Raw genomic sequence first — 23,975 nt, forward strand, 5'->3', positions numbered from 1 at the left:
AGGAGTAAATTGGCACAGCAGGCAGTGGAAACCAGTTTTCTAACCAATCAGCAGGGGTGACTAATTTGGCTGTAAACAAACAAACAGTATAAAAAGACCAGTCCTAGTGTGAGCAAGCACTGAGGCGAGTCATCAAAGAGTGCTGTGAGTTTGGGTAAGTGTGAGTTAGGGTAAGTGGGGTGTTAGGTGCTCTTTTCAAACTTTAACTCTGTGGGTTGTAGTTAATAAGGCCTTTCTGGTGCAGAGTGACTGTTGGTAAACCATTTAACTGGTGTAATTAGAGGGATTGATTTAATTTAAATCCAATTAATTAAAGGGGATACTAGCATCTAAAATCGGCCAGAGGGTGTCCATAACTAACAATAAAAAATTTAATTAATTACATAGAATGGAGCAGGTGATGTGTTACTGTTGCGAGATGTGGGAGCCGGTGGACCCCATTGAGGCTCACGGTGATTACGTCTGTGACAAGTGTCTGCTGCTACAGGAACTCCAGCTCCGTGTTGATGAGCTGGAGTCTGAGCTTCAGACACTGCGACACATCAGGGAGGGGGAGAAGTACCTGGACTCTGTATATCAGGAGGTGGTCACACCTATGAAGTTAATTAATTCAGATGTAGCCCATGGTCAGGGACAGGACGGTGTGACTACGAGTGAGGCAGGTACGGGGATCCAGGAGGTAGAGCTGGAGGAGCCGCAGCCCTTGCTCTTGTCCAACAGGTTCGAGGTTCTTACTCCCTGTGGGGGCAGGAGCAGGGACTGCAGGGAGGATGAGCAACCTGGCCACAGCACCGTGGAACGGGGGGCCATTCAAGAGGGGGGATAAATAGAAATGTTGTAGTGGTAGGGGATAGTATTATTCGGGAGATAGATAGAGTTCTCTGCAGCCGAGAGCGAGAGTCCCGAAGGCTGTGTTGCCTACCCGATGCCAGGGTTAAGGACATCTCCTCTGGGCTGGAAAGAAACTTGCAGTGGGAGGGGGTGGATCCAGTTGTCGTGGTCCATGTTGGTACAAACGATGTAGATAGGACTAGGAAGCCGGTTCTGTTAAAGGAGTATGAGCAGCTAGGGGTCAAATTAAAAAACAGAACCTCAAGGGTAATAATCTCTGGATTATTACCTGAGCCACGAGCGAATTTGGCTAGGACAAATAAAATTAGAGAGTTAAATGCGTGGCTCAAAGACTGGTGTGGGAGAAATGGGTTTTGCTTCCTGGGACAGTGGCACCAGTACTGGGGCAGGAGGGAGCTGTTCCGTTGGGACGGGCTTCACTTGGCCAGTGCTGGGACTAGAGTCCTGGCAGATCATATAACTAGGGCTGTAGAGAGGGCTTTAAACTAACTAGTAGGGGGGAGGTTCCAAGAGAGCAAATAATAAAAATGACAACAGAGAAGGTCATAGACTTAGGTAGCAGTGGGGAAATTAAAAACCTGAGCGTGTCAGGAAGGGCAGAAGGTATGGAGTAAAAGGTAAAGTAATAAAAAGGGCAAAAGCAGGAACTAAGTGTCACAAAACATATTTGAAAGTTCTCTATCTGAATGCACGTAGCATTCGTAACAAAATAGACGAGTTAATGGCACAAATAACTACATAAGGGTACAATCTTGTGGCCATTACAGAAACATGGCTGCAGGGTGACAATGCCTGGGAATTAAACATACCAGGTTATTTAACGATCAGGAAGGACAGGCAGGAAGAAAGGGGAGGTGGGGTGGCTATGTTAATAAAGGAAGGAATCACTGTAATACAGAGAAATGATATTGGGTCAAAAGATCAGGATAATGAAACAGTTTGGGTGGAGATAAGGAATAATAAGGGGAAAAAAACACTAGTGGGCGTAGTCTATAGGCCTCCGAACAGTTGCAACTCTGTTGGACGGAGTATCAATCAGGAAATAGTTGAGGCTTGTAATAAGGGAACATCTATAATTATGGGGGATTTAACTATCATATTAATTGGACAAATCAAATTGGGCAGGGCTGCCTTGAGGATGAGTTCATTGAGTGTATTAGGGATGGTTTTCTTAAGCAGTATGTAACTGAACCGACCAGGGGGCAAGCAACCTTAGATCTGGTCCTGTGTAACGAGACAGGATTAATTAAAAATGTCCTAGTAAAGGATCCCCTTGGAATGAGTGACCATAACATGGTTGAATTCCATATTCAATTAGAGGGTGAGAAGGTTGGATCTCAAAGAAGCGTGCTAAGCTTGAATAAAGGAGACTATGAAGGTATGAGAGTGGAATTGAGTAGAGTGGATTGGGAAAATAGATTAAAGGGTAAGATGATACATGATCAGTGGTGTACATTTAAGGAGTTATTTTACAACTTCCAAAAAATATATATTCCACTGAGAAGAAAAGGGTGTAAAAGAAAAGACAGCCATCCGTGGCTAAGTAAAGAAATTAAGGATAGTATTCGACTAAAAACAAGGGCATATAAGGTAGCCAAATCTAGTGGGAGGATAGAGGATTGGGAAAACTTTAAAAGACAGCAAAAAATAACAAAAAGATTGATTAAGAAAGGGAAGATAGATTATGAAAGTAAATTAGCAAAAAATATAAAAACAGATAGTAAGAGTTTTTATAGTTATACAAAAAGAAAAAGGGTGGCTAAAGTAAATGTTGGTCCCTTAGAGGATGAGACCGGGAAATTAATGGTGGGAAATATGGAGATGGCAAAAACACTGAATATTTTATATCAGTCTTTACAGTAGAAGACACCAAGAACATCCCAACACTGGACAAACAGGGGGCTAAAGGGGGGAGGAGCTAAACACGATCAAAATCACTAAGGAAGTGGTACTCGGTAAAATAATGGGACTCTAGGCGGATAAATCACCTGGACCCGATGGCTTACATCCTAGGGTCTTGAGGGAAGTGGCGGTAGGGATTGTGGATGCATTAGTAATAATTTTCCAAAACTCCCTCGACTCGGCAATGGTCCCGGCCGACTGGAAAACTGCTAATGTAACACCCTTATTTAAAAAGGGCAGTAGACAGAAGGCTGGAAACTATAGACCGGCTAGCCTAACATCTGTGGTAGGTAAAATTTTGGAGTCCATTATTAAGGAGACAGTAACAGGACATTTGGATAATCATAATTTAATAGGACAAAGTCAGCATGGTTTTATGAAGGGGAAGTCATGTTTGACAAATTTGCTGGAGTTCTTTGAGGAAGTAACATATAGGGTGGATAAAGGGGAACCAGTGGACGTAGTGTATTTAGACTTCCAAAAGGCATTTGACAAGGTGCCACACAAAAGATTATTGCTTAAGATAAAAAATCACGGGATTGGGGGTAATATTCTGGCATGGATAGAGGATTGGCTATCTAACAGAAGGCAGAGAGTTGGGATAAATGCTTCATTCTCAAACTGGCAATCAGTAACTAGTGGTGTTCCGCAGGGGTCAGTGCTGGGCCCCCAACTCTTTACAATCTATATTAATGATTTGGAGGAGGGGACCGAGTGTAACATATCAAAGTTTGCAGATGATACGAAGATGGGAGGGAAAGTAGTGAGTGAGGAGGACATAAAAAACCTGCAAGGGGACATAGACAGGCTAAGTAAGTTGGCAGAGATTTGGCAGATGGAATACAATACTGGAAAGTGTGAGGTTATGTACTTTGGCAGGAAAAATCGTAGAGCAAGTTATTATCTTAATGGCAAGAAACTGGAAAGTACTGAAGTACAAAGGTATCTGGGGGTCCTGGTGCACGAAACTCAAAAGGTTAGTATGCAGGTGCAGCAAGTGATTAAGAAGGCCAATGGAATGTTGGCTTTCATTGCTAGGGGGATAGAATATAAAAATAGGGAGGTATTGCTTCAGTTGTACAAGGTATTGGTGAGACCGCACCTGGAATACTGCGTACAGTTTTGGTGTCCATACTTAAGAAAGGACATACTTGCTCTCGAGTCAGTACAAAGAAGGTTCACTCGGTTAATCCCGGGGATGAGGGGATGGACATATGAGGAGAGGTTGAGTAGATTGGGACTCTACTCATTGGAGTTCAGAAGAATGAGAGGCGATCTTATTGAAACATATAAGATTGTGAAGGGGGTGGATGCGGGGAGGATGTTCCCGATGATGGGTGAAACTAGAACTAGGGGGCATAGTCTTAGAATAAGGGGCTGCTCTTTCAAAACTGAGATGAGGAGGAACTACTTCACTCAGAGGGTGGTAGGTCCATGGAATATGCTGCCCCAAACAGCTGTAGAAGCTATATCATTACATAAATTTAAAACAGAAATAGACAGTTTCCTAGAAGTAAAGGGAATTAAGGGTTACGGGGAGCGGGCAGGAATTTGGACATGAGTCTAGGTTCGGATCGGACATGGCCCTGTGGGTGGCGGAGCGGGCCCAGGGGCCGTGTAGCCTGATCCTGCTCCTATTTCGTGTGTCTAATTCTGTTAGATTCAGGAGATGGTTCTGTGATCGTAGATTGACGGTTAGGATCAGATCAGCCATGATCTTATTGATTGGCGGAGCAGGCTCGAGGGGCCGATTGGCCTACTTCTGCTCCTATTTCTTATGTTCTTATGAGCAAGTGTCAGTAGGTGAACATTTAGGGAACAGTGATCATAGTATCAAGGTTTAGATTAGCTATGGAAAAGGACAGGGAGCAATCTAGAGTAAAAATGTTTAACTGGGGATAGGCCAATTTCAGTGGGATGAGAACAGATCTGGCCTGGGTAAACTGGAATCAAAGATTGGCAGGCAAATGGGCTGTCTTTAAAGATGAAATAGTTCAGGTACAGTTGAGGTACATTCCCACTGGGGGGAAAGGCAGGGGAGCTAAAGTCAGGGCTCCCTGGATGACGAAAGAGATCGAGAATATGATGAAGCAGAAAAAGAGCGTGTACGACAGAAGTCAGGTTGTAAATACATCTGAGAATCGGGCTGTATATCGAAAGGTCAGAGGAGAAGGGAAAAGGAAAATAAGAGGGGCAAAGAGAGGGTACGAGAATAGAATGGTAGCCAACATAAAAGGTAATCCAAAAGTCGTCTTTAGGCATATAAATAGTAAAAGGGTAGTAAGGGGAGGGGTGGGGCTGATTAGGGACCAAAAAGGAGACCTATGCATGGAGGCAGAGGGTATGGCTGAGGTATTAAACGAGTCCTTTCCAACTGTCTTCACCAAAGAAGAGGATGCTGCCATAAACATAGTAAAGGAGGAGGTAGTGGAGACACTTGATAGGATAAAAATCGAAGAGGTATTAGAAAGGCTGGCAGTACTTCAAGTAGATAAATCACCAGGAGCGAATGGGATGCATCCTAGGATGCTGAGGGAATTGAGGGCGGAAAAAGCGGAGGTACTGGCCATAATCTTCCAATCCTCCATAGATACGATGGGGTGGTGCCAGAGGACTGGAGAATTGCAAATGTTACACCATTGTTCAAAAAAAGGGTGCAAAGATAAACTCAGCAACTACAGGCCAGTCAGTTTAACCTCTGTAGTGGGGAAGCTTTTAGCAACAGTAATCAGGGACAAAATTAACAGTCACTTGGATAGGTGTGGATTCATTATGGAATTGGCTAAGTGACAGGAAACAGAGTAGTGGTGAACTGTTGTTTTTCGGACTGGAGGAGTGGTGTTCCCCAGGGGTTGGTTCTAGGACCGCTGCTTTTCTTGATATATATTAATGACTTGGACATTGGTGTACAGGCACAATTTCAAAATTTGCAGATGACACAAAACTTGGAAAGTATAGTGAACAGTGAGGAGGATAGTGATAGACTTCAAGAAGACATAGACAGGCTGGTGGAATGGGAGGACACATGGCAGATTAAATTTAATGCAGAAAAGTGTGAAGTGATGCATTTTGATAGAAAGAATGAGGAGAGGACATATAAACTAAATGGTATAATCCTGAAGGGGGTGCACAAACAGGGAGACCTGGGGTATGTGTGCACAAATCGTTGAAGGTGGCAGGGCAGGTTGAGAAAGCAGTTAAAAAGGCTTACGGGATCCTGGGCTTCATAAATAAAGGTATAGAGTACAAACGTGTGGAAATTATGATGAACCTGTATAAAACACCGGTTCGGCCTCAACTGGAGTACTGTGTCCAATTCTGGGCACCACACTTTAGGAAGGATGTGAAGGCCTTCGAGAGGGTGCAGAAAAGATTTACGAGAATGATTCCAGGAATGAGGGACTTCAGTTACCTTGATAGATTGGAGAAGCTGGGGTTGTTCTCCTTGGAGCAGAGAAGATTGAGAGGAGATTTGATAGAGGTGTTCAAAATCATGAGGGGTCTGGACAGAGGAGATAGAGAGAAACTGTTCCCATTGGCAGAAGGGTCGAGAACCAGAGGACACAGATTTAAGGTGATTGGCAAAAGAACCGAAGGCGACGTAAGAAAAAACTTTTTAACGCAGCGAGTGGCTAAGATCTGGAATGCACTGGCTGAAAAGGTGGTGGAGGCAGATTCAATCTTATCTTTCAAAAGGGAGTTTGAGAAGTATGTGAAAGAAAAAGATTTGCTGGGCTACGGGGAAAGGGCAAGTGAGTGGGACGAGCTGAGAGTCGGCACGGGCTCGGCGGGCTGAATGGCCGCCTTCTGTGCTGTAACCATTCTGTGATAGATACATACCCGTGCATGGTCGGCAGTCTAATCATTTCTACAGTCAAATGCATAAACTGGCTCTTTTTTGAGCTGGCATAGCATCCACAGTCACAAAACTAACTTTATTCTGTATTATCAGTCTGACCCCATGTTGCGATTTCAAGCCAGTAGCAATAAACAAGTCAAGAGCCTGATGAAATAACAGCACTCGCAAACCTCAACACCACGAGCAGTTTGCCCGATCGGTGCCCCTGCCACTGAACTCATTATCCACCCACTCCATCACTGGCACTCCCTCCCCTGTGACTCTACCCCAAGAAGGACAAGAGCAGCAATATCGTGGGAGCAACTCCAAGCCGTATATCATCGAGGCTTGGCCATATTTTGCCGTTTCTTCATCATTGCTGGGTCAGAATCCTAGAATTCCCTACCTAACACCATTGTGGGAGCAACATCACCACAAAGATTGCAGCAGTTCAGGAAAGGCCCACGAACCTCAAAGAAACGGGGAAAAGAAACCAATACATGACACGTGGTGAAAATAGCACATACCATTCGTATTACTCAAAGTCAAAACGAGCCCTGTTTATACCTTTTTCTTTGCCTACATGTCTCTTCCTATATCTCGCTTCCACTTTTCAGCAGTTTATAATCTCCTATTATAAGGGGAGTTATCCCCGGTGTCCTGACCAATACTTATCCTCAACCAACATAACAAAAAACACAGATGGATCTGGTCATTATCACATTGCTGTTTGTGGGACCTTGCTGTGCGCAAATTGGCTGCTGTGTTTCCCACATTATAACAGTGACTCCACTTCAAAAGTACTTCATTGGCTGTAAAACGCTTTGAAACGTCTGGTGGTCATGAAAGGCGCTATATAAATGCAATACTTTCTTTCTATTAGAGTAACAGTTCTCTCCTTATTTCTTAACCTCAACTGAATAGGTTCAGTAATTGCACCATTCCCTCTCTCACCCTTGTGTTCTTGTGCTGTAATGAAAGTTTTGATTAACACTGCTGACCACCGCCCCCCCCCCCCCCCCCCCGGCCCATCTACGCTATCCCTCCTGAACATTTTCTATTCAGGAATGTTTAGTGCCTGGTCCAGTCCTAGACTAAGCCACATCTCTGTTGATGCTATTTTCGTCACTCTCTCACACCCCACACTCCCATAGCATTGTGTCTCCAGCTCACTGTTAGTACATGTAACTCAAACCTGCCTCCGCCTGTTTGACCATTGGACTCTCTCTCTTTTTAACCCCTCCTAATCTATTCTCTCTTACTTGTTTTTCTCTCATCTTTCCTGTTTTTCTCATCTTTCCTACACCTTTTCCCTCTACTGCATTTGTTTCAGTTTCCTTGTCTTATTTTACCCCCCTCCCTGCCCCTCTGCCGTATCAGTTATAACCCCTCCCCACAACAGCAGTTGCTCTCCCAGTGAGGGCATTGGTCTCTAATCTGTTTAGGTTCGTGTAACTTCAAAGAAACGGGGTTTCGGTAGGTGTAACTTCAGTCCAAGAACTGGTCCCGCTGTTGGCAGGTATCTGAAGCCTTCCTTCCTAGACTATATCTATAGTTACACTTGACCTTCCTTATCTTGTTTCTGTACTGGCCACCATCTGGCACCAGGAGTAATCTTGAAACTGTTATCTTGAGGTCAAACTTTTTCAGGAATTAGGAGATAGATTTTTAAAAAAATTCCCTTGCAGGACGTCGACTTTTTTTTCTTTCTAGGTCAGTCATTCTAGTTTGAACCATAAATTCTGGCTGGTTCCCTTCCTGCATCATATTTTTCATCTGGTCCATTATAACCCTTACTCTGGCATGTGGGAGGCAACACACCGTTCAGTACTCCCAGTTATAGCTACAGAAGTGCCTGTCTGTTCCCCCGACTCTGGAATCTCCTGATACTAGCCGCGTTTCTTCGCTTCACTTGCCCCCCCCTCCCCTTTCGCGAACACGCTCCCATGGCGTCGTTCATGCTTGCCGTTCTCCAAGCTGTTGCCAATGTCACGGGCTTCAGCTATCCTCCTGTACTACACCAAATAGTTTTTTCTTCAGTTTAATAAATGCCTACATGGTGGTTTGACCTTGTCAAATGTCATTTTGGACCAAGTGCACCTCGAGGCTTCACTCCTTTTTGAGGCTAAATCCATCACCCAACTTGCCTCTTGTACCCCCATTGCCTCTTGCTGCACACCCCATCAGTGTTAGTTTGAAATGGCGGGGGACGAATTTTAACATGGGTGAGCGCGTGGGATTGGGTGCGAGTGGGGGGTTAAATTGGGGGAGATTCCGAGCGGGTTGGGCAGTCAGCTCTAACCCACCGACTTCCAGGTTTTACATAGGCAGGACAAGGGAGCCAAACCCGCTGCCAAGAGGCACGTTGGAATTACAAATATGTTAAAGTGGCTGTGTTTCCCAGGCCTCGGTAAAGCGGCAGCTGAAGCGAGCACTACTTGTGGGCCAGGCGAAGACCCCCAAGCAGTCCACCCCATGCAAAGGGTTAGGGATCGTACCTCCTCCTGGGATCCCCGCCAAGGATGACTATGATCGTTCTGAATATGGCATCACCAGTGATCTGTTCACCTGATCCTTTCAGCTTGTAGTCAAATAGATTTTCATAGCATGACACAGCGCAGAAGGAGCCCATTCGGCCCATCGTGCTTGTGCCGGCTCTTTGAAAGACCTGCCCAATTAGTCCCACTCCCCCCTGCTCTTTCCCCATAGCCCCGCAAATTTTTCCCTTCAAGTATTTATCCGATTCCCTTTTAAAGGTTACTATTGAATCTGCTTCCACCGCCCTTTCAGGCCGTGCATTCCAGATCGCAACAACTCGCTGTGTAAAAAAATAAACTTGTCTCATCTCACCCATGGTTCTTTTTGCCAATTACCTTAAATCCGTGTCCCCTGGTTATCGCCCCCTCTGCCATGGGAAACATTTCAATTTATTTATCAAAATCCTTCATGATTATGAACACACCTATTAAATCTCCAGTTAACCTTCTCTGCTCCAAGAAGAACAATCCCAGTTTCTCTAGTCCCTCCACGTAACTGAAGTCCCGCATCCCTGGCACCATTCTGGTTATTCCCTGCACCCTCTCCGAGGCCTGGACATCCTTCCTAAAGTGTGGTGCCCAAGATGCATCCTGATATTTAATTAGCTGGGTTGATAACAGCTTCGCATTGCCTGGAAACTTCAAGTGACTGATCAATAATTACACCCAAATCCTTTTCCTCCTTTACCTTTGCTAATTTCCAAGCCTGTATCAGTGAGCATCAACACGGCACATGACGTCTACACCCATAAGAGGATATAAGAATGAAACTCAGCATTTTAGCAATAACTTGATTATCAGTATAGATGACCTTAGCATTTACAGTACGTTCTGGCAGCTTTTTACTCCAAGGAAAAAATGCCCTGCTTCACAGAGAAAGCAGATGAAGATTTTTTCCCCCTCTCTCTGTTGGTAGAAACTCTATAGGTTTTATAAACCATTGACCTCCATTATATAGTCTTGCAATTAGTAAATAGTCAGAAGCAATGGCAACAAAGAAATTAGCCAGTCATTAATGCCGTTGTGTGTGGGAGATTTAAAGAGAAAAGTGCCCTACTGGACAGGCTGCGAAGGCCAAATATGTGGCAACTAAAGGTGATGCTTTTGGATATTGTATCGAGCGCAGATGTACTGTTAATGTTCAGGATGTTATCACTGGCAATTAATCTTGGTTTCTCCTGACTTTTTGTCATTTGTTTATTTTTTTAAGGAATCTACCATCAATACCCCTGTATGTTGCTCGATTCATTCTTGATGACAGGACAGATGATAGCTAATGTTGCGGAGACTAGTGGGTGTGCTTTATATCCGAGCACAATATTGCTTTGTTGATTTAAATTGCAAATGGGTGGCATTACATGCAAATAGCCAAGATTCCCGGAATTGGATATTTGTGTTATATTGTCATTTTAAAAATTCAAATCTTGCTAAGCCTGGTTGGAAACCCGACTTCAAAAGAAATTAAGTGGACAATAGCAGGGACTTTCTGCAATTCTTATGATTTCTCTTTGAATTGGCAAAAAGCTTAATGATAAACTATGCCTGAGAAAGATAATACTGCAAGAAGCACACAAGGCTAAAGCTTTTGGATTTGCCTGGTCAGTAACCAGGAATGTGCTGCTTTTCTCAAAATTAGAAGAAATTATTTCATTTATTCAGAACTGCTTATTAAGAGTAAATAACCCATTATAGGCTTTTCTGGTTATATTTGCAGTTTATATTTGCACTCTCTTGTATTTGAATACACTGTGCTTCACCTTGCTGTTTAATTTGTAAAATATATTCTGCCTGAGCGTGATATCGGCCACTTTGAAAGTGAGCATAATAGCGTAGCGCGAAAGCACATTATACATGCAACTGAAAATGGAGTAATTACCTGAGGATGCATCTTTACAAGGAAAGCTGACAGGAAAGGTTTAGCTTGTGTTTATTTCCTATTTGGGAACTGCTGCAAAACTGTGAACAAACAGTTCTACAAAAACCCAAAATTGTCACTGCTGCTTCATTTATATTCAAACCGTGACCACCGTGAAACTCTATGAACTGGCTTGGTGGGGTGTTCTGCCCTAAATTTGGCCGTTAACCCAAGACGTTTCCGTGAGCTTTTCACTTCAACTGTTTGTAGAATGCGGTCGTTGCCGTAGGGCAGCGTTAATCCAGGGTGGATGCGGGTGGGAGGGAGTCGCAGCAGTCGCCCACGTGAAGCACTTTCCGCGATCCCGGTTGAAGTGACTTACATTGCTGAAGGTATGAAGGCAGCTAGTGGAGGTTGTCCTGACTTGTACGGAGTCTATTTTAAGCAGCTGGGTCGGCATGCAGGAGCAGGGAAAGGCACCGGACCTGCTTTTCCACTGTGTTACCGAAGCAGGAGACCTAACATCTCTCACACGCATAGGCTGTTGAGTTTAACTCCTGAAAGATTTTCTCCCAACAATGTTGGCTCTTTTTAAATGAATCAACAGCCTGAATAAAGAAAGAACAGCCTGTAACTTTTTTTTAGTACAAGCTTATAATAGTGACTCACTCTTCTTAAGGTCAGATTTAGTGTTTGCGGACTTCACAATCTGACCTATACCAAAACAAAGTGCTTCTTGCCAGTTTTCCTAGTATTGAGCTTGTCTCTTTCTGAACAATAAGGATGGTATGATCGGTAATGGATCCAACAGCGCAGTGTCAGGCCGTATAGATCAGAAGGCCCTGGGTTCAATCGCTGGTTAACCTCAGCGTCTTAGGTTGGGAGGAGGAAGACTCGGTAAAGGGTCCTGTTCCCGAGGTGTGCTGATGCCGATGAGAACACAGACGACATGGGCGTAAAAACCCGCTGATGGTCACTGGGCTCAGGTGAAAAATAGCCACTCGGGCGAGCTACCCCAGGGATACAGATAGCCAAAGCATTATACACCAGCAAGAGGTGGTGTGTTCGGGGAGAGAGGGAGGGGAGGGGAGGAGGACACATTAAAACAAAATGTAAGAAATTAATGAGCCAACAGAATCGGTATCGTGGACCTTAGGCCGAATGGCCTGTTTCTGTACTGTACATTCCATGTAATATCTAACTCCATAATTTTTTTAGTCAGATTTTAGTTTTGAAAAGGTGATGGTCATTTTTTGCAGGTTATCATTAGCTACCTGAGCTTTTGGATTATAAAAAAAACCTTCTCTCCCAACTAAAAAAAAATGCTTAAATCTGTGCAAAGTTTTGATCTGAATTTTGTTTTCCCTTTTCTTTCAGCTGATCGTTGAAAAGACAACTGACTACCCTTCCACTGAGTATTCTCTGGTGGAGGATGTTGCCCTCCACTTTACTTGTTTGATGGACAGACTGAATGAGCAGCGCCTGTTTCAGCCAGACCTGTGTGATGTAGACATTGTATTGGTGCGGCAGAAGAACACGTTTCCTGCTCACAAAGGGGTACTCGCGGCCTACAGCCAGTTCTTTCACTCCCTCTTCACGCAAAACAAGCAGCTCCAACGCGTCGAACTTTCGCTGGAGGCTCTAACGTCGCAAGGGTTTCAGCAAATCCTGAACTTTATCTACACTTCCAAGCTGCTGGTAAACGCCTGCAATGTGCAGGATGTGCTGAACGCTGCTGCAGTTCTGCAGATGAATGATATTGCCACCTCCTGTCAAGAGTTAATAGATAGCCGGTCCTTAAACTTGACAACGGTGGCTAGCGATATGTCGAAACAGGAAAGTCGCAACAATCCTCTTGGCTCCCAGTTTTACCGCGAGATCAAGCAGGAGGTGGATTCGCATCCCAAAATTTATGCCAGAGAGGGCAACAATCCATACTCGGTGCGTGTGGAGGATAACACTGGGAAGCAGCACTCGCCAATACAGCCCAAACAGCAGTATTACAAGGAGGAGAGGGATAGCCGAACGGTGTGCAAGATTGAGGGAGATGCTGAGGAGTTGGATGATGATTCGGACAGTAGGGGCTCATACAACAGGGAGCAGATCATTGTGGAGGTTAACCTCAACAACCAGACTCTGAATGTTTCTAAAGGGGCCGAGGGCATGTCTTCCCCTTCAGAGGCCACGGCTGTATTGGGTAGATGTCCCGAGGGCGAAGAGGATGAAGACGAAGAGGATGAGGAGGACGATGAGGAGGAGGAGGAGGATGACGATGACGACGATGCTGATGTTGGGGACGAAGAGGAGGATGAAGATGTTAGCGAGGAAGAAGAGGAGGAAGTTGAAGAGAGTGAGGACGATGTAAATGAAGACGATAATGACCCTGATACTCCAGAGGTCAAGACTGAAAGTGGGCAAACGACGCGAAGAACAGCGAGAGCTTCGACTGCCTCTAAAGGCTCGACTCCCGCGGCCCCCAGCAGGTCTCGGAGACAGGCCAAGCAGGAAGTGACGACTCGAGGCCGGAAGCGAAAGAAGGATTCTGATGGCTCGAATCAGAAGGTGAAAATCGAAGAGAAACAGAACTTCCCCTGCAAAAAATGCCCCCGGGTCTTCAATAACCGCTGGTACCTAGAGAAGCACATGAATGTTACACACAGCCGCATGCAGATCTGTGATAAGTGTGGCAAGAGATTTGTACTGGAGAGTGAGCTATCGCTGCATCACCAGACTGACTGTGAGAAAAGTATTCAGGTAAGGGCGTTGATTTTCATTGTCAAAATCTCACTTGCAGTCACTAAATGACACCAGATCGCCCAGATTAAAAGTTAACTAATGTCCCTTTTGTTTTACTTGACAGGTTTGGGACCAGTGTTGATGCTACCTTCAGAAATCTGGTCCCAAACGTGTAGTAGGGTACCTAGCAATATACAAGTACAGAGAAGGCCAGTTGCAGCTGGTGAACTCGCACTAGTTTTCTTTTCTGCTAGCTGCTCTGCAGCTTTCAGGCTGGCATCTCCATGCCAGTATTGTGTCCGACAAAAGTGGTCATTATGTTTCTTAATTTTATTACTGTTATTTTTGGTCAAAGAGTAATAAAAAAAATATATATAAATTATTTCTTCAATCTACTTTTTGTGTATTTGGATCAAAATCTATTGATGTTCGTAACCTCCCCTTCACTGCCAAAATGGACACTAATAATTAGCCTGACTGACCATTCAATAATGTCGTCTTTGTGGGATGGAGGAATGCAGAGTTGGAGGAACGGAGAGTTCTGGAGGGTTATAGGGCTTGAGGTGATGGGGAGGGGTGAGGCCATGAGGGATTTAACATGAGGATGAGAATGTTGGAGGGTCAGGAGCCAATGTACATTAGGAAGAACGGAAGTGATGGGTGAAACATGGGAAGGGAACGTAGGAACAGGAGTAGGCCATTCGGCCCTTCGAGCATGTTCTGCCATTCAAATAGATCATATCCCATCTGTACCTCAACTTCACTTTGCCCGCCTTTGCTCCATATCCCTTCAACTCCGTTCCCTAGCCACTGACTCCATCCCTCTCCCCAACATCCACCTGAGGCTGAACCACTCTGGTCGCAACCTTGGTGTCATATTTGACCCTGAAATGAGCTTCCGGCCACATATCCGCAGCATAACTAAGACCACCTATTTCCACCTCCATAACATCGCCCGTCTCCGCCCTTGCCTCAGCTCATCCGCTGCTGAAACCCTCATCCATGCCTTTGTTACCTCTAGACTTGACTATTCCAACACATTCCTGGCTGGCCTCCCACATTCTCCCCTCCGTAAACTTGAGGTGATCCAAAACTCGTGTTCTAGCTTGTACCAAGTCCCGTTCACCCATCACCCCTGTGCTCGCTGACCTACATTGGCTCCTGGTTAAGCAACGCCTCCATTTCAAAATTCTCATCCTTGTTTTCAAATCTCTCCATGGCCTCGCCCCTCCCCATCTCTGTAATCTCCTTCAGCTCCACAACCGCCCCGAGATATCTGCGCTCCCCTAATTCTGCCCTCTTGACCATCCCTGATTATAATCGCTCAACCTTTGGTGGCCGTGCCTTCTGTTGCCTCGGCCCTAAGCTCTGGAATTCCCTGCCTAAACCTCTCATAGAAACATAGAAGATAGAAGCAGGAGTAGGCCATTCGGCCCCTCGAGCCTGCTCCACCATTCAGTGAGATCATGGCTGATCATCCAAATTCAGTACCCTGTTCCTGCCTTCTCTCCATATCCCTTGATGCCTTTAGCCTTAAGAAATATACCCAACTCCTTCTTGAATATATTTAATGAATTGGCCTCTACTACCTTCTGTGGTAGAGAATTCCACAGGTTCACCACTCTGGGTGAAGAAATTCCTCTTCATCTCTGTCCTAAATGGCTTACCCCTTATCCTTAGACTGTGACCCCTGGTTCTGGACTCCCCGACCATCGGGAACATCCTTCCAGCATCTAGTCTGTCTAGTCCTGTTAGAATTTTATAAGTTTCGATGAGATCCCCTCTCATTCTTCTAAACTCCAGCGAGTACAAGCCCAATCGACCCAATCTCTCCTCGTACGTCATTCCTGCCATCCCAGGTATCAGTCTGGTGAATCTTCGCTGCACTCCCTCCATGGCAAGAACATCCTTCCTCAGATAAGGCGACCAAAACTGCACACAATACTTGATGTGGCCTCACCAAGGCCCTGTACAACTGCAGCAAGACATCCTTGTTCCTGTACTCAAACCCCCTCACTACGAAGGCCAACATACCATTTGCCTTCTTAACCGCCTGCTGCACCTGCATGCTTACTTTCAGCGACTGGTGCACAAGGACGCTCGGGTCTCGTTGCACTTCCCCTTCTCCCAATCTATTGCCATTTAGATAATCTGCCTTCCTGTTTTTGACACCAAAGTGGATAACCTCGCATTTATCCACGTTATATTGCATCTGCCATGCTTCTGCCCAATCACCCAACCTGTCCAAATCATACTGGAGTTTCTCGGCATCCTCCTCACAGCACACACGCCCACCCAGCTTTGTGTCGTCTGCAAACTTGGAGATATTACATCTAGTTCCCTCGTCCAGATCATTAATATATATTGTGAATAGCTGGGGTCCAAGGACCGATCCCTGCGGTAACCCACTAGTCACTGCCTGCCACTTGGAAAAAGACCCGTTTATTCCAACTCTTTGCTTTCTGTCTGCCAACCAGTTCTCTATCCAAGTCAATACCTTGCCCCCAATCCCATGTGCCTTAATTTTACATGCTAATCTCTTATGCGGGACCTTATCGAAAGCCTTCTGAAAGTCCAAATACACCACATCCACTGGTTCTCCCTTATCTATTTTACCAGTTACGTCCTCAAAAAATTCCAGTAGATTAGTCAAGCACGATTTACCTTTTGTAAATCCATGTTGACTTTGTCCGATCCTGTCACTGTTTTCCAAGTGCTCTGCTATTACATCTTTTATAATGGACTCTAGCATTTTCCCCACTACCGATGTCAGGCTTACCGGTCTGTAATTCCCCGTTTTCTCTCTACCACCCCTTTTGAATAGTGGGGTAACATTAGCTACCTGCCAATCCATGGGTACGTTTCCAGAGTCTATTGAATTTTGGAAGATGACCAGCAATGCATCTACTATTTCTAGGGCCACTTCCTTAAGTACCCTAGGATGTAGATTATCAGGCCCTGGGGATTTATCGGCCTTCAATCCCATCAATTTCCCTAACACCATTTCCCTCTGAATACTGATTTCTTTCAGTTCCTCCCTTTCATTAGACCCTATGTTCCCCGACATCTCTGGGAGGTTATTTGTGTCCTCCTTTGTGAAGACAGAACCGCCTCTCTTTCCTCCTTTTAAAGCGTTCCTTAAAACCTACCTCTTTCACCAAGCTTTTGGTCACCTACCCTAATTTCTCCTCCTGTGGCTCGGTGTCAAATTTTTTTGTCTTCTAATACCCCTGTGAAGCGCTATGGGACGTTTTACTACATTAAAGGCACTATATAAATACAAGTTGTTGTTAGCTTTACAGAAATCTATGGAATTCAGTCTTGAAAATGTCATTGACCCAGCATCCACAGCCTTTTAGGGGAGAGAGATTCCAGATTTCTAATACCCTGGTAAGCGGGCTGTAGTGAGGGATAGGACATGCGCAAGAGTGTTTCAGATGAGCGGGTTGTGGAGGGTGGGAGGTTGGTCAGAGGGCTTGGGAATAAGAGTCTGAAGGTGACAGAGCATAGCTGAGGGTTTCAGCTGCAGATGGGCTGAGATGGTACGAAGGTGGAAGTAGGCGGTCTTTGTGATGGAGTGGATATGGGGGTTAGAAACCGAGCTCTGAATCAAATGGGATGCCAAGGTTACAGTCTGGTTCCACCAGAGACGGTGGCCAGGGAGAAGGATGGAATCAGTCGTAAGGGTAAGGAGTTTGACTCATCCAAGACTGGTGGTCTGACAAGCAGTCTGACAACATAGAGGCGGTGGAAGGTCAAGAAAGGGGTGGTGGAGAGGTAGCTTTGGGAGCATGCATGTGAAAGCTGATCCCCCCCCCCCCATGCCTTAGGATGATGTTGCAAAGTGGCAACATGTAGGAGAAGAGGAGGAGGAGGGGGCCAAAGATAGATCCTTGGGGGAACTCCAGAAGTAACGATGCAGGAAGAGATGCTGTTGCTGGAGATGCTCTGGCTACCATTGGATAGGGAAGAGTGGAACCAAGCAAGGGCACTCCCACTGAGCTGTAAAACGGAGATGGAGGCATTGAAGGAGGTGGATGGTGTGGTCGACCATGTCAGAGGCTGCACAGAGGTTGAAAAGGATGAGGAGGGAACTGCACCACAGTCACAGAAAATGTAATTTGTGACTTTGATTAATTCTGATTCAGGGCTGTGGCAGGGTAGAAATCTTGATTGGAGAGATTAAAAAAATAGAGTTGGGGATGGAATTCGGAGGCGACAACATGTTCAAAGACTTTGGAGCGAAACGGGTGGTTGTCGATGAGGGCGGTAGTTTACAAGGACAGAGAGGGTGGGGGGGATTTTTGTGGAGGACGATGATGACTGATTTTGAAAGGAAGGGGGTGGGTCAGTGCTTGAGGAGGTCTAACTGTTTCCCAGTCAACTAGCATGGGGGATGGGGAAGGGAAGTTGGGTGGGCCGCAGTTCAGTGACGATGGGGTTAGTTGAGCAGGAGGTGGGTCTCATTGTCAGGATGAGCTCAGAGAAGGTACGAGGGGAGATGGGAGAAACCCTAGAGAAGGACGTGGAATTGGGGCTAAGGAAGGGGTCCTGATAGGTTTGGCTTTGTCGGCAAGAGGAAGGGGGAAGCAGCAGAACTAGCTGAACAGATGGTCTCAATCTTACTGACACACAAGTCCAGCAGCTCCTTGCAAATCCAAGATAGGCTTAAATGGAACCACTAGAATCAATACAGTAAGTTCCGAGGTGGCAAAACTTGCCTCAAATTTTGACATTACCCCAGATTTAAATGGATTGAGGTACAGAAACCTGATTTTACTACTTGCCCAGTTTTAAGTCCAATGTTTGGGATTCACATCAGCACAAAATGTCTGGTGCAATTCAGGATTGAAGTAGTTAAACTTACAGCGAAGTCCTTCAACGAATAGTGCTTCATATTTAAAAAGTGGTGTGAGGCCATCTTGAGCATTTAGTCTCCGACCACTGTAGCTTATCATCGGACGCATTGTAATAAGTGTTCCCAGGTGGTCCCATTTACTATCGGAACTTTTTTATTTTAAAATTCATTTTTAACCATTTTAGTGTTGAGAGAGATCTGTTTTATTGGTTCTACACTAAAATAAGTTTAACCAGCACTTAGCTGGAGAGTGACGCCAAAGATGTATCACTTGGATCTGCTAGCTCTGCATTGCATTCAATAAGTACCCTTCCCAAGGCAACCGTATAATTGCACCCTTTATACTCTGTATGATGGATACATTTTTTTGGGTCTGGAGATTGCTTCATGATACTGACTGGGACTCTCGTGCCATTTGCATGTAGTGTCAGTGAATTAGGGAGGGGTTTGGATAGATATTTGATGGAGAAAGTGATGGCTGTGGTATCGGCGATGGGGTTTGGCATTCAGATTTTGGGGCCCGCAGATGGCCCACAATGCTCTCCTGCTCATCCAGTGCAGCTGGAGCCGCCCCCCCCCCCCCCCCCCCCCCCCCCCCCGGACCGTCGAGGGTTCATGAGCCGATCTCGAGGGGTTCGCAAAGTCGTTGGATTGCTGTATTTTTCAGTGTTTTTTGACTCATTGTCATATTATTGCTGTTGCTTAATACTCATTTCTATTGGGTAGCTAACATTGTCTTTTGGAAATCGGGACGTTGTGTCTGTATTTGCGGGGGTTGCCCAGGCATGTGTCATAGTTGCAGGAGTGTGTCTATTTGCAGACCCAAAAATTTGCATACCAGTCCGATATTCTCCCTCCATTTCCGAACAGTTCTTTGGCTGCCGCAGTGAAAATTGTGGGGAGTGCACTTTTCGAACCACAGCTCTGCTCTCGTTTTATAGCTGGCACTGTAACTACTTGAAAGTTCCCCTTTAGTAACCAAATGTAGGTGACTTTTCAGTTCTGGTAAGCTGAAAAAAAACACACACAAATTGAATCAAAAGCTCTCTGTTTGCATTAATACATGTTGCACTCTCCAATCCTTGACTCTTGTCGTTGTTTACCTACCCTGCCACCATCTCATTGCACAAATGTCTGATTTTTAAAAAATTATTAATTTCCTTAGGTTAAAATTAAAGCAAGTTCTTGGTGGGTGAAACATTCAGTTTACATCAACTTTATTAATTTTTTTCTCAATGTCCAAGTTTGTAAATAACATGTACAACATGGCTGGGAGTATTGTGTGCAGTTTTGGTCGCCTTATCGGAGGAAGGACGTTCTTGCCATGGAAGGAGTTCAGCGAAGATTCACTAGGCTGATACCTGGGATGGCAGGAATGACGTATGAGGAGAGATTGGGTCGATTGGGCTTGTACTCGCTGGAGTTTAGAAGATTGAGAGGGGATCTCATCGAAACTTATAAAATTCTGACCGGACTGGACAGACTAGATGCAGGAAGGATGTTCCCGATGGTCGGGGAGTCCAGAACCAGGGGTCATAGTCTAAAGATAAGGGGTAAGCTATTTAGGACAGAGATGAGGAGGAATTTCTTCACCCAGAGAGTGGTGAACCTGTGGAATTCTCTACCACAGAAGGCAGTAGAGGCCAATTCATTAAATATATTCAAGAAGGAGTTGGATATATTTCTTAAGGCTAAAGGGATCAAGGGATATGGGGAGAAAGCAGGGACCGGGTACTGAATTTGGATGATCAGCCATGATCTCATTGAATGGCGGAGCAGGCTCGAGGGGCCGAATGGCCTACTCCTACTCCTGTCTTCTGTGTTTCTATGTTATCAGTTTGCGCATTCGCCAGCCCACTATTCTACCCCTCCTTCCTCCCTTCACCCTAGCTCCCCACCCATTTATATTTTGCTGGACAGAAAAATTGCAAACTGTCAAACATACGAGCAGAAAGCCCAACCGATAGTTTCAGCACAAAACAACAAATGATATTATAAAAGTTAAATGTGTGTGCCAATGCTTTATTTTCAACTTGTATCAGATACACTCCATGGGTCACAAATTTCGAATGTCATTCATGAGGAGCCCCTTGGAGTAGTGAGTGAGCTGTCAAAGTCGGTACTTGATTCACCCAGTGAGATTGTCTTCTCTTTCAACACCATGTCGAGGTTTCCTATCTTTGTGATGTACTTGATGCATCACCTGGTGGTTGGAGGATGTGAAGGGAGAGCTGCTGAGTCCAGCAGGATGTCGTATATTGCTGGTCTTGGGGCACTTGTACTCTCTTTGCCCTTCTTCATCAGCAGCCCTCAGTGGGTGTGTGGACTCTGGAATTTGAAGTAAATATCTAGATTTGCTAAGTTTAGGAGTTCTCAGTAAATGAACCATCCGTTGAAATGCTCTGACACTTTGGGACTGACCATTTTTCGATTTTAACAATGCATTTTTGATTTACCTTGGATTGATTTGACGCACCTCCTTAACTATCAGTTCCTTTATAAACTAGTACTGAAACTTTATTAAAAAGAATGGGCCCATTTTGTTGCGGGTTGCTCAAGATCTCTGCTCTGCTGCCCCAGGTGCCCTGAGACCAGTCAGAATTGGCAGATTGCTGAAAACTGGAATCTAGAATCTTGATATTTCTCATTCATTTTAAAAATGAAACTTCCCACACACGTAACCTTCATGTATTTCAATGGTACATGATTGTGTCAGTATTATCGGGCTGTGTTCATAACTAAGCATCTATTTCTCTACCACTCTTCAACCTTGGAGGGGTCCTGTATTATGGATCTTGGCACTTTCACCTTGCTTTCCCAATTAAAAAAAAATCAGTCGAAGCTGCATTTTGTACATTATGGTAGGAATTTAGGAGCCTTGTACCTATTGGGTATTTTTCTCTCTGGCTTCGTCGGGCATGAAGACCTTCAGGTTTCCACAGTGAATGTCGGCCTCAGGAATGTGCTTGTTTTATGTGCTCACACTGCTGACCTTCACTCGCTTGGCCCTGGGTTTGGTCTCCTCCCCCCCCCCCCCCCCCCCCCCAGTTGGCAGGAACCTAGGGGATCAAATACAGAGGTCAGCAAAGTTAAATATAGCATTTTTGTGAGTTCCTGCAATGAACCTCCCCTGTCACACTTTGAATATCCTTTTGCTGTGAACAGCATTTGGACGAATTACATCATGTTGACAAGCAGGCTTCATTTATTCATGCAGCTTGTCAAATTTTGCTGAAAGTTATGGAGCCCTGCAGTTTTTTTTTTAATGCTTGCAGTGTCTAATAGCTTTCCAAAGCAAAAACTGTTCTGAAGTTCTGGCGGGTTGCTTCAGTTTGCAGTACTCAGACTAGCATTGTGTTGCTCATCAAACTGGGTTGTCAACTCAAATTTTTGGTAAGGTTTAATGAAGCGTGCGCTGCTGCCCAGCATATCTAAATTTTGCTTTGGTTCTCTTTATTCCTTTTTTTTAAATTTCTCCTTTTGCTTAACAAAATACCTTTTTCATTCTTGTTGCTCCTTTCCCCCACACTTCTATTCCTGATCTTCTCCGCCTTCGTGCATCTCTCCTAACCTTCAAAAGTCATCTTAAAACCTGCCTCTTTAACCCTGCATTCGACAACCGGCCCTAACTCTCTTTCCCCTGTTTGGGTCCGATTCCCACTTTGCGCAGCGTCGGGGTGTCTTTTTATGTTGAAGGTGCTGTACAGCTGGTAGCTACTGTTTTCCTTTACTCGTGCTGCCGCTCTTGTTTTCATGCAGTGTGGTGCTGCTGTCCCCGTGTTAACCAAGCTCCTGGACTTCATGTATAACTGCTTCACATTTTAACACCTTTTGAATATTTTCTTTCCTCCTTGTACCTCCTGGCACAAAGTGCCTGTTGCCTCAGTCAGAGCCAAGTTCTGCCTAAATTGTTAACACTGGCCCACGAGCTCAGTAACTTCAGAATGCTATTTTAAGTTTGTAACCCAACTTCCTTAATGACTTCCTCTCCGAAGACCCCGAGTTCCTTTTGAAAGTGGGCCTGCGAGGCGCCATGTGTGCGCGGGGCTTTTTGTCGAAACACTTGGGAGCTTTTCGAAAATCTTCACTTGAGCATCTGATTGTGGTTAAGAGCCCATGTAAGCTAACCAAGCATTTCTGGCTGGTAATTCACGTCACTCAGAAACCGTGCTTTGAGTGCAGGGTAAACGGGTACAATCTCCGATCGTGGGTCAAACGGAAGCAATAGAGTAAATTGGAAGGGGAGTAATTGTAAGTCGTACTGCTATAATAAAACTGTTCTAAGAGAAGTGGCGTGTAAAGCAGTGGATGTTTTATTCTTTGTTTTGCTGTTGGTTGGTTGGGTGGGGCTACCAATTGACCCATTTTCCTCTTTGCACTCCCAACTGGCAAATTCTGTGTGTTGGGTTTAAAAAAAAAAAAAAAAAAATTGCCTATATTTTAAAAGCAATAATCAGTGCGAACTTTTCAGCAATATTTGCATTAATAACTTATTTATTTTTAGAATAGTTTTGCCTTCATATCTTTCACATGGGATTTGTGCTTCCTTTTCTAATTTTGAGAGTGCTTATACAGGAAACTTTTTTTTTTTTTTACCTGGCACTGACGGGACCGGCGTGGTGCCGGTTTATCAAAAAGTCCGGATTACAGAGAGGTATAGTAAAAGGTACGAGAGCCCCGTACACAGCAACAAATCCAGGCTTCCCTGTTGCTTAGCAACAGATGCAGGAACCCCGGCCACAAGATCCAGGCGTCCCTGTTGCATAGCAACAGGTGCAGGAACCCCGGCCACAAGATCCAGGTGTCCCTGTTGCATAGCAACAGGTGCAGGAACCCCGGCCACAAGATCCAGGCGTCCCTGTTGCATAGCAACAGGTGCAGGAACCCCGGTTACACGGCCACAGATCCAGGAACGGCCACTAATACGAAGTAAAGCTTACCTGAACCTACTCCTGAATTTAGCCGGTTAACAGAGATTTCCGGTTATTTAGGTGCCGGTAAATCGAGAGTTTCCTGTATGTAGCCAAGACTAACGTAGCAACAAAATGGTCTGGTGTAGATTCGAGGGCTCAGTATTAACCTGTTGCCAGGTTATTGATGCACCAGCTGGTCCTGAGGATGTTGATCTGTATTGCTCTCCGGGTCGGTGAATGTTGCTTCAACGGGCCCACAAATGGATTCCATGCTTTTTGTACAATGGCGTTCTATTGTGCGACTATTGGACTGGGCAGTGAATCTTGATGCAGGCTCGTACTCGACTCCCTGCCCTGAACTGGTGAATGCATTCTAGAGATGCTGTTTGTACTGCGCTGATCCACCGGTGGAATGCTTTATAATGGTGGCCTGTTCTTCTGTGTGCGCCTCTTTGCTTGTCTAGTCTTTCCACAACTGCTTCGG

At 45.1% G+C, this 23,975-nt stretch overlaps 1 protein-coding gene across 6 annotated transcripts in view; it reads left to right on the plus strand.

Moving 5' to 3' along the window:
• zbtb47b (zinc finger and BTB domain containing 47b) overlaps window positions 1-23,975 on the plus strand; it is a 295,680-nt gene that overhangs the window by 165,245 nt on the left and 106,460 nt on the right. For all 6 annotated transcript variants that reach the window (XM_085987433.1, XM_085987432.1, XM_085987434.1 and 3 more), the window contains exon 2: window positions 12,362-13,738. In XM_085987433.1, coding sequence (XP_085843559.1) covers window positions 12,443-13,738 — 1,296 coding nt within the window. In that variant the 5' untranslated portion in view covers window positions 12,362-12,442. The remainder of the gene's footprint in view (window positions 1-12,361; window positions 13,739-23,975) is intronic.

The sequence above is a fragment of the Somniosus microcephalus genome, chromosome 5 (assembly GCF_052327205.1).
Source record: "Somniosus microcephalus isolate GS21.2 chromosome 5, FLI_Smic_1.0, whole genome shotgun sequence".
Classification (NCBI taxonomy): Eukaryota; Metazoa; Chordata; class Chondrichthyes; order Squaliformes; family Somniosidae; genus Somniosus; species Somniosus microcephalus.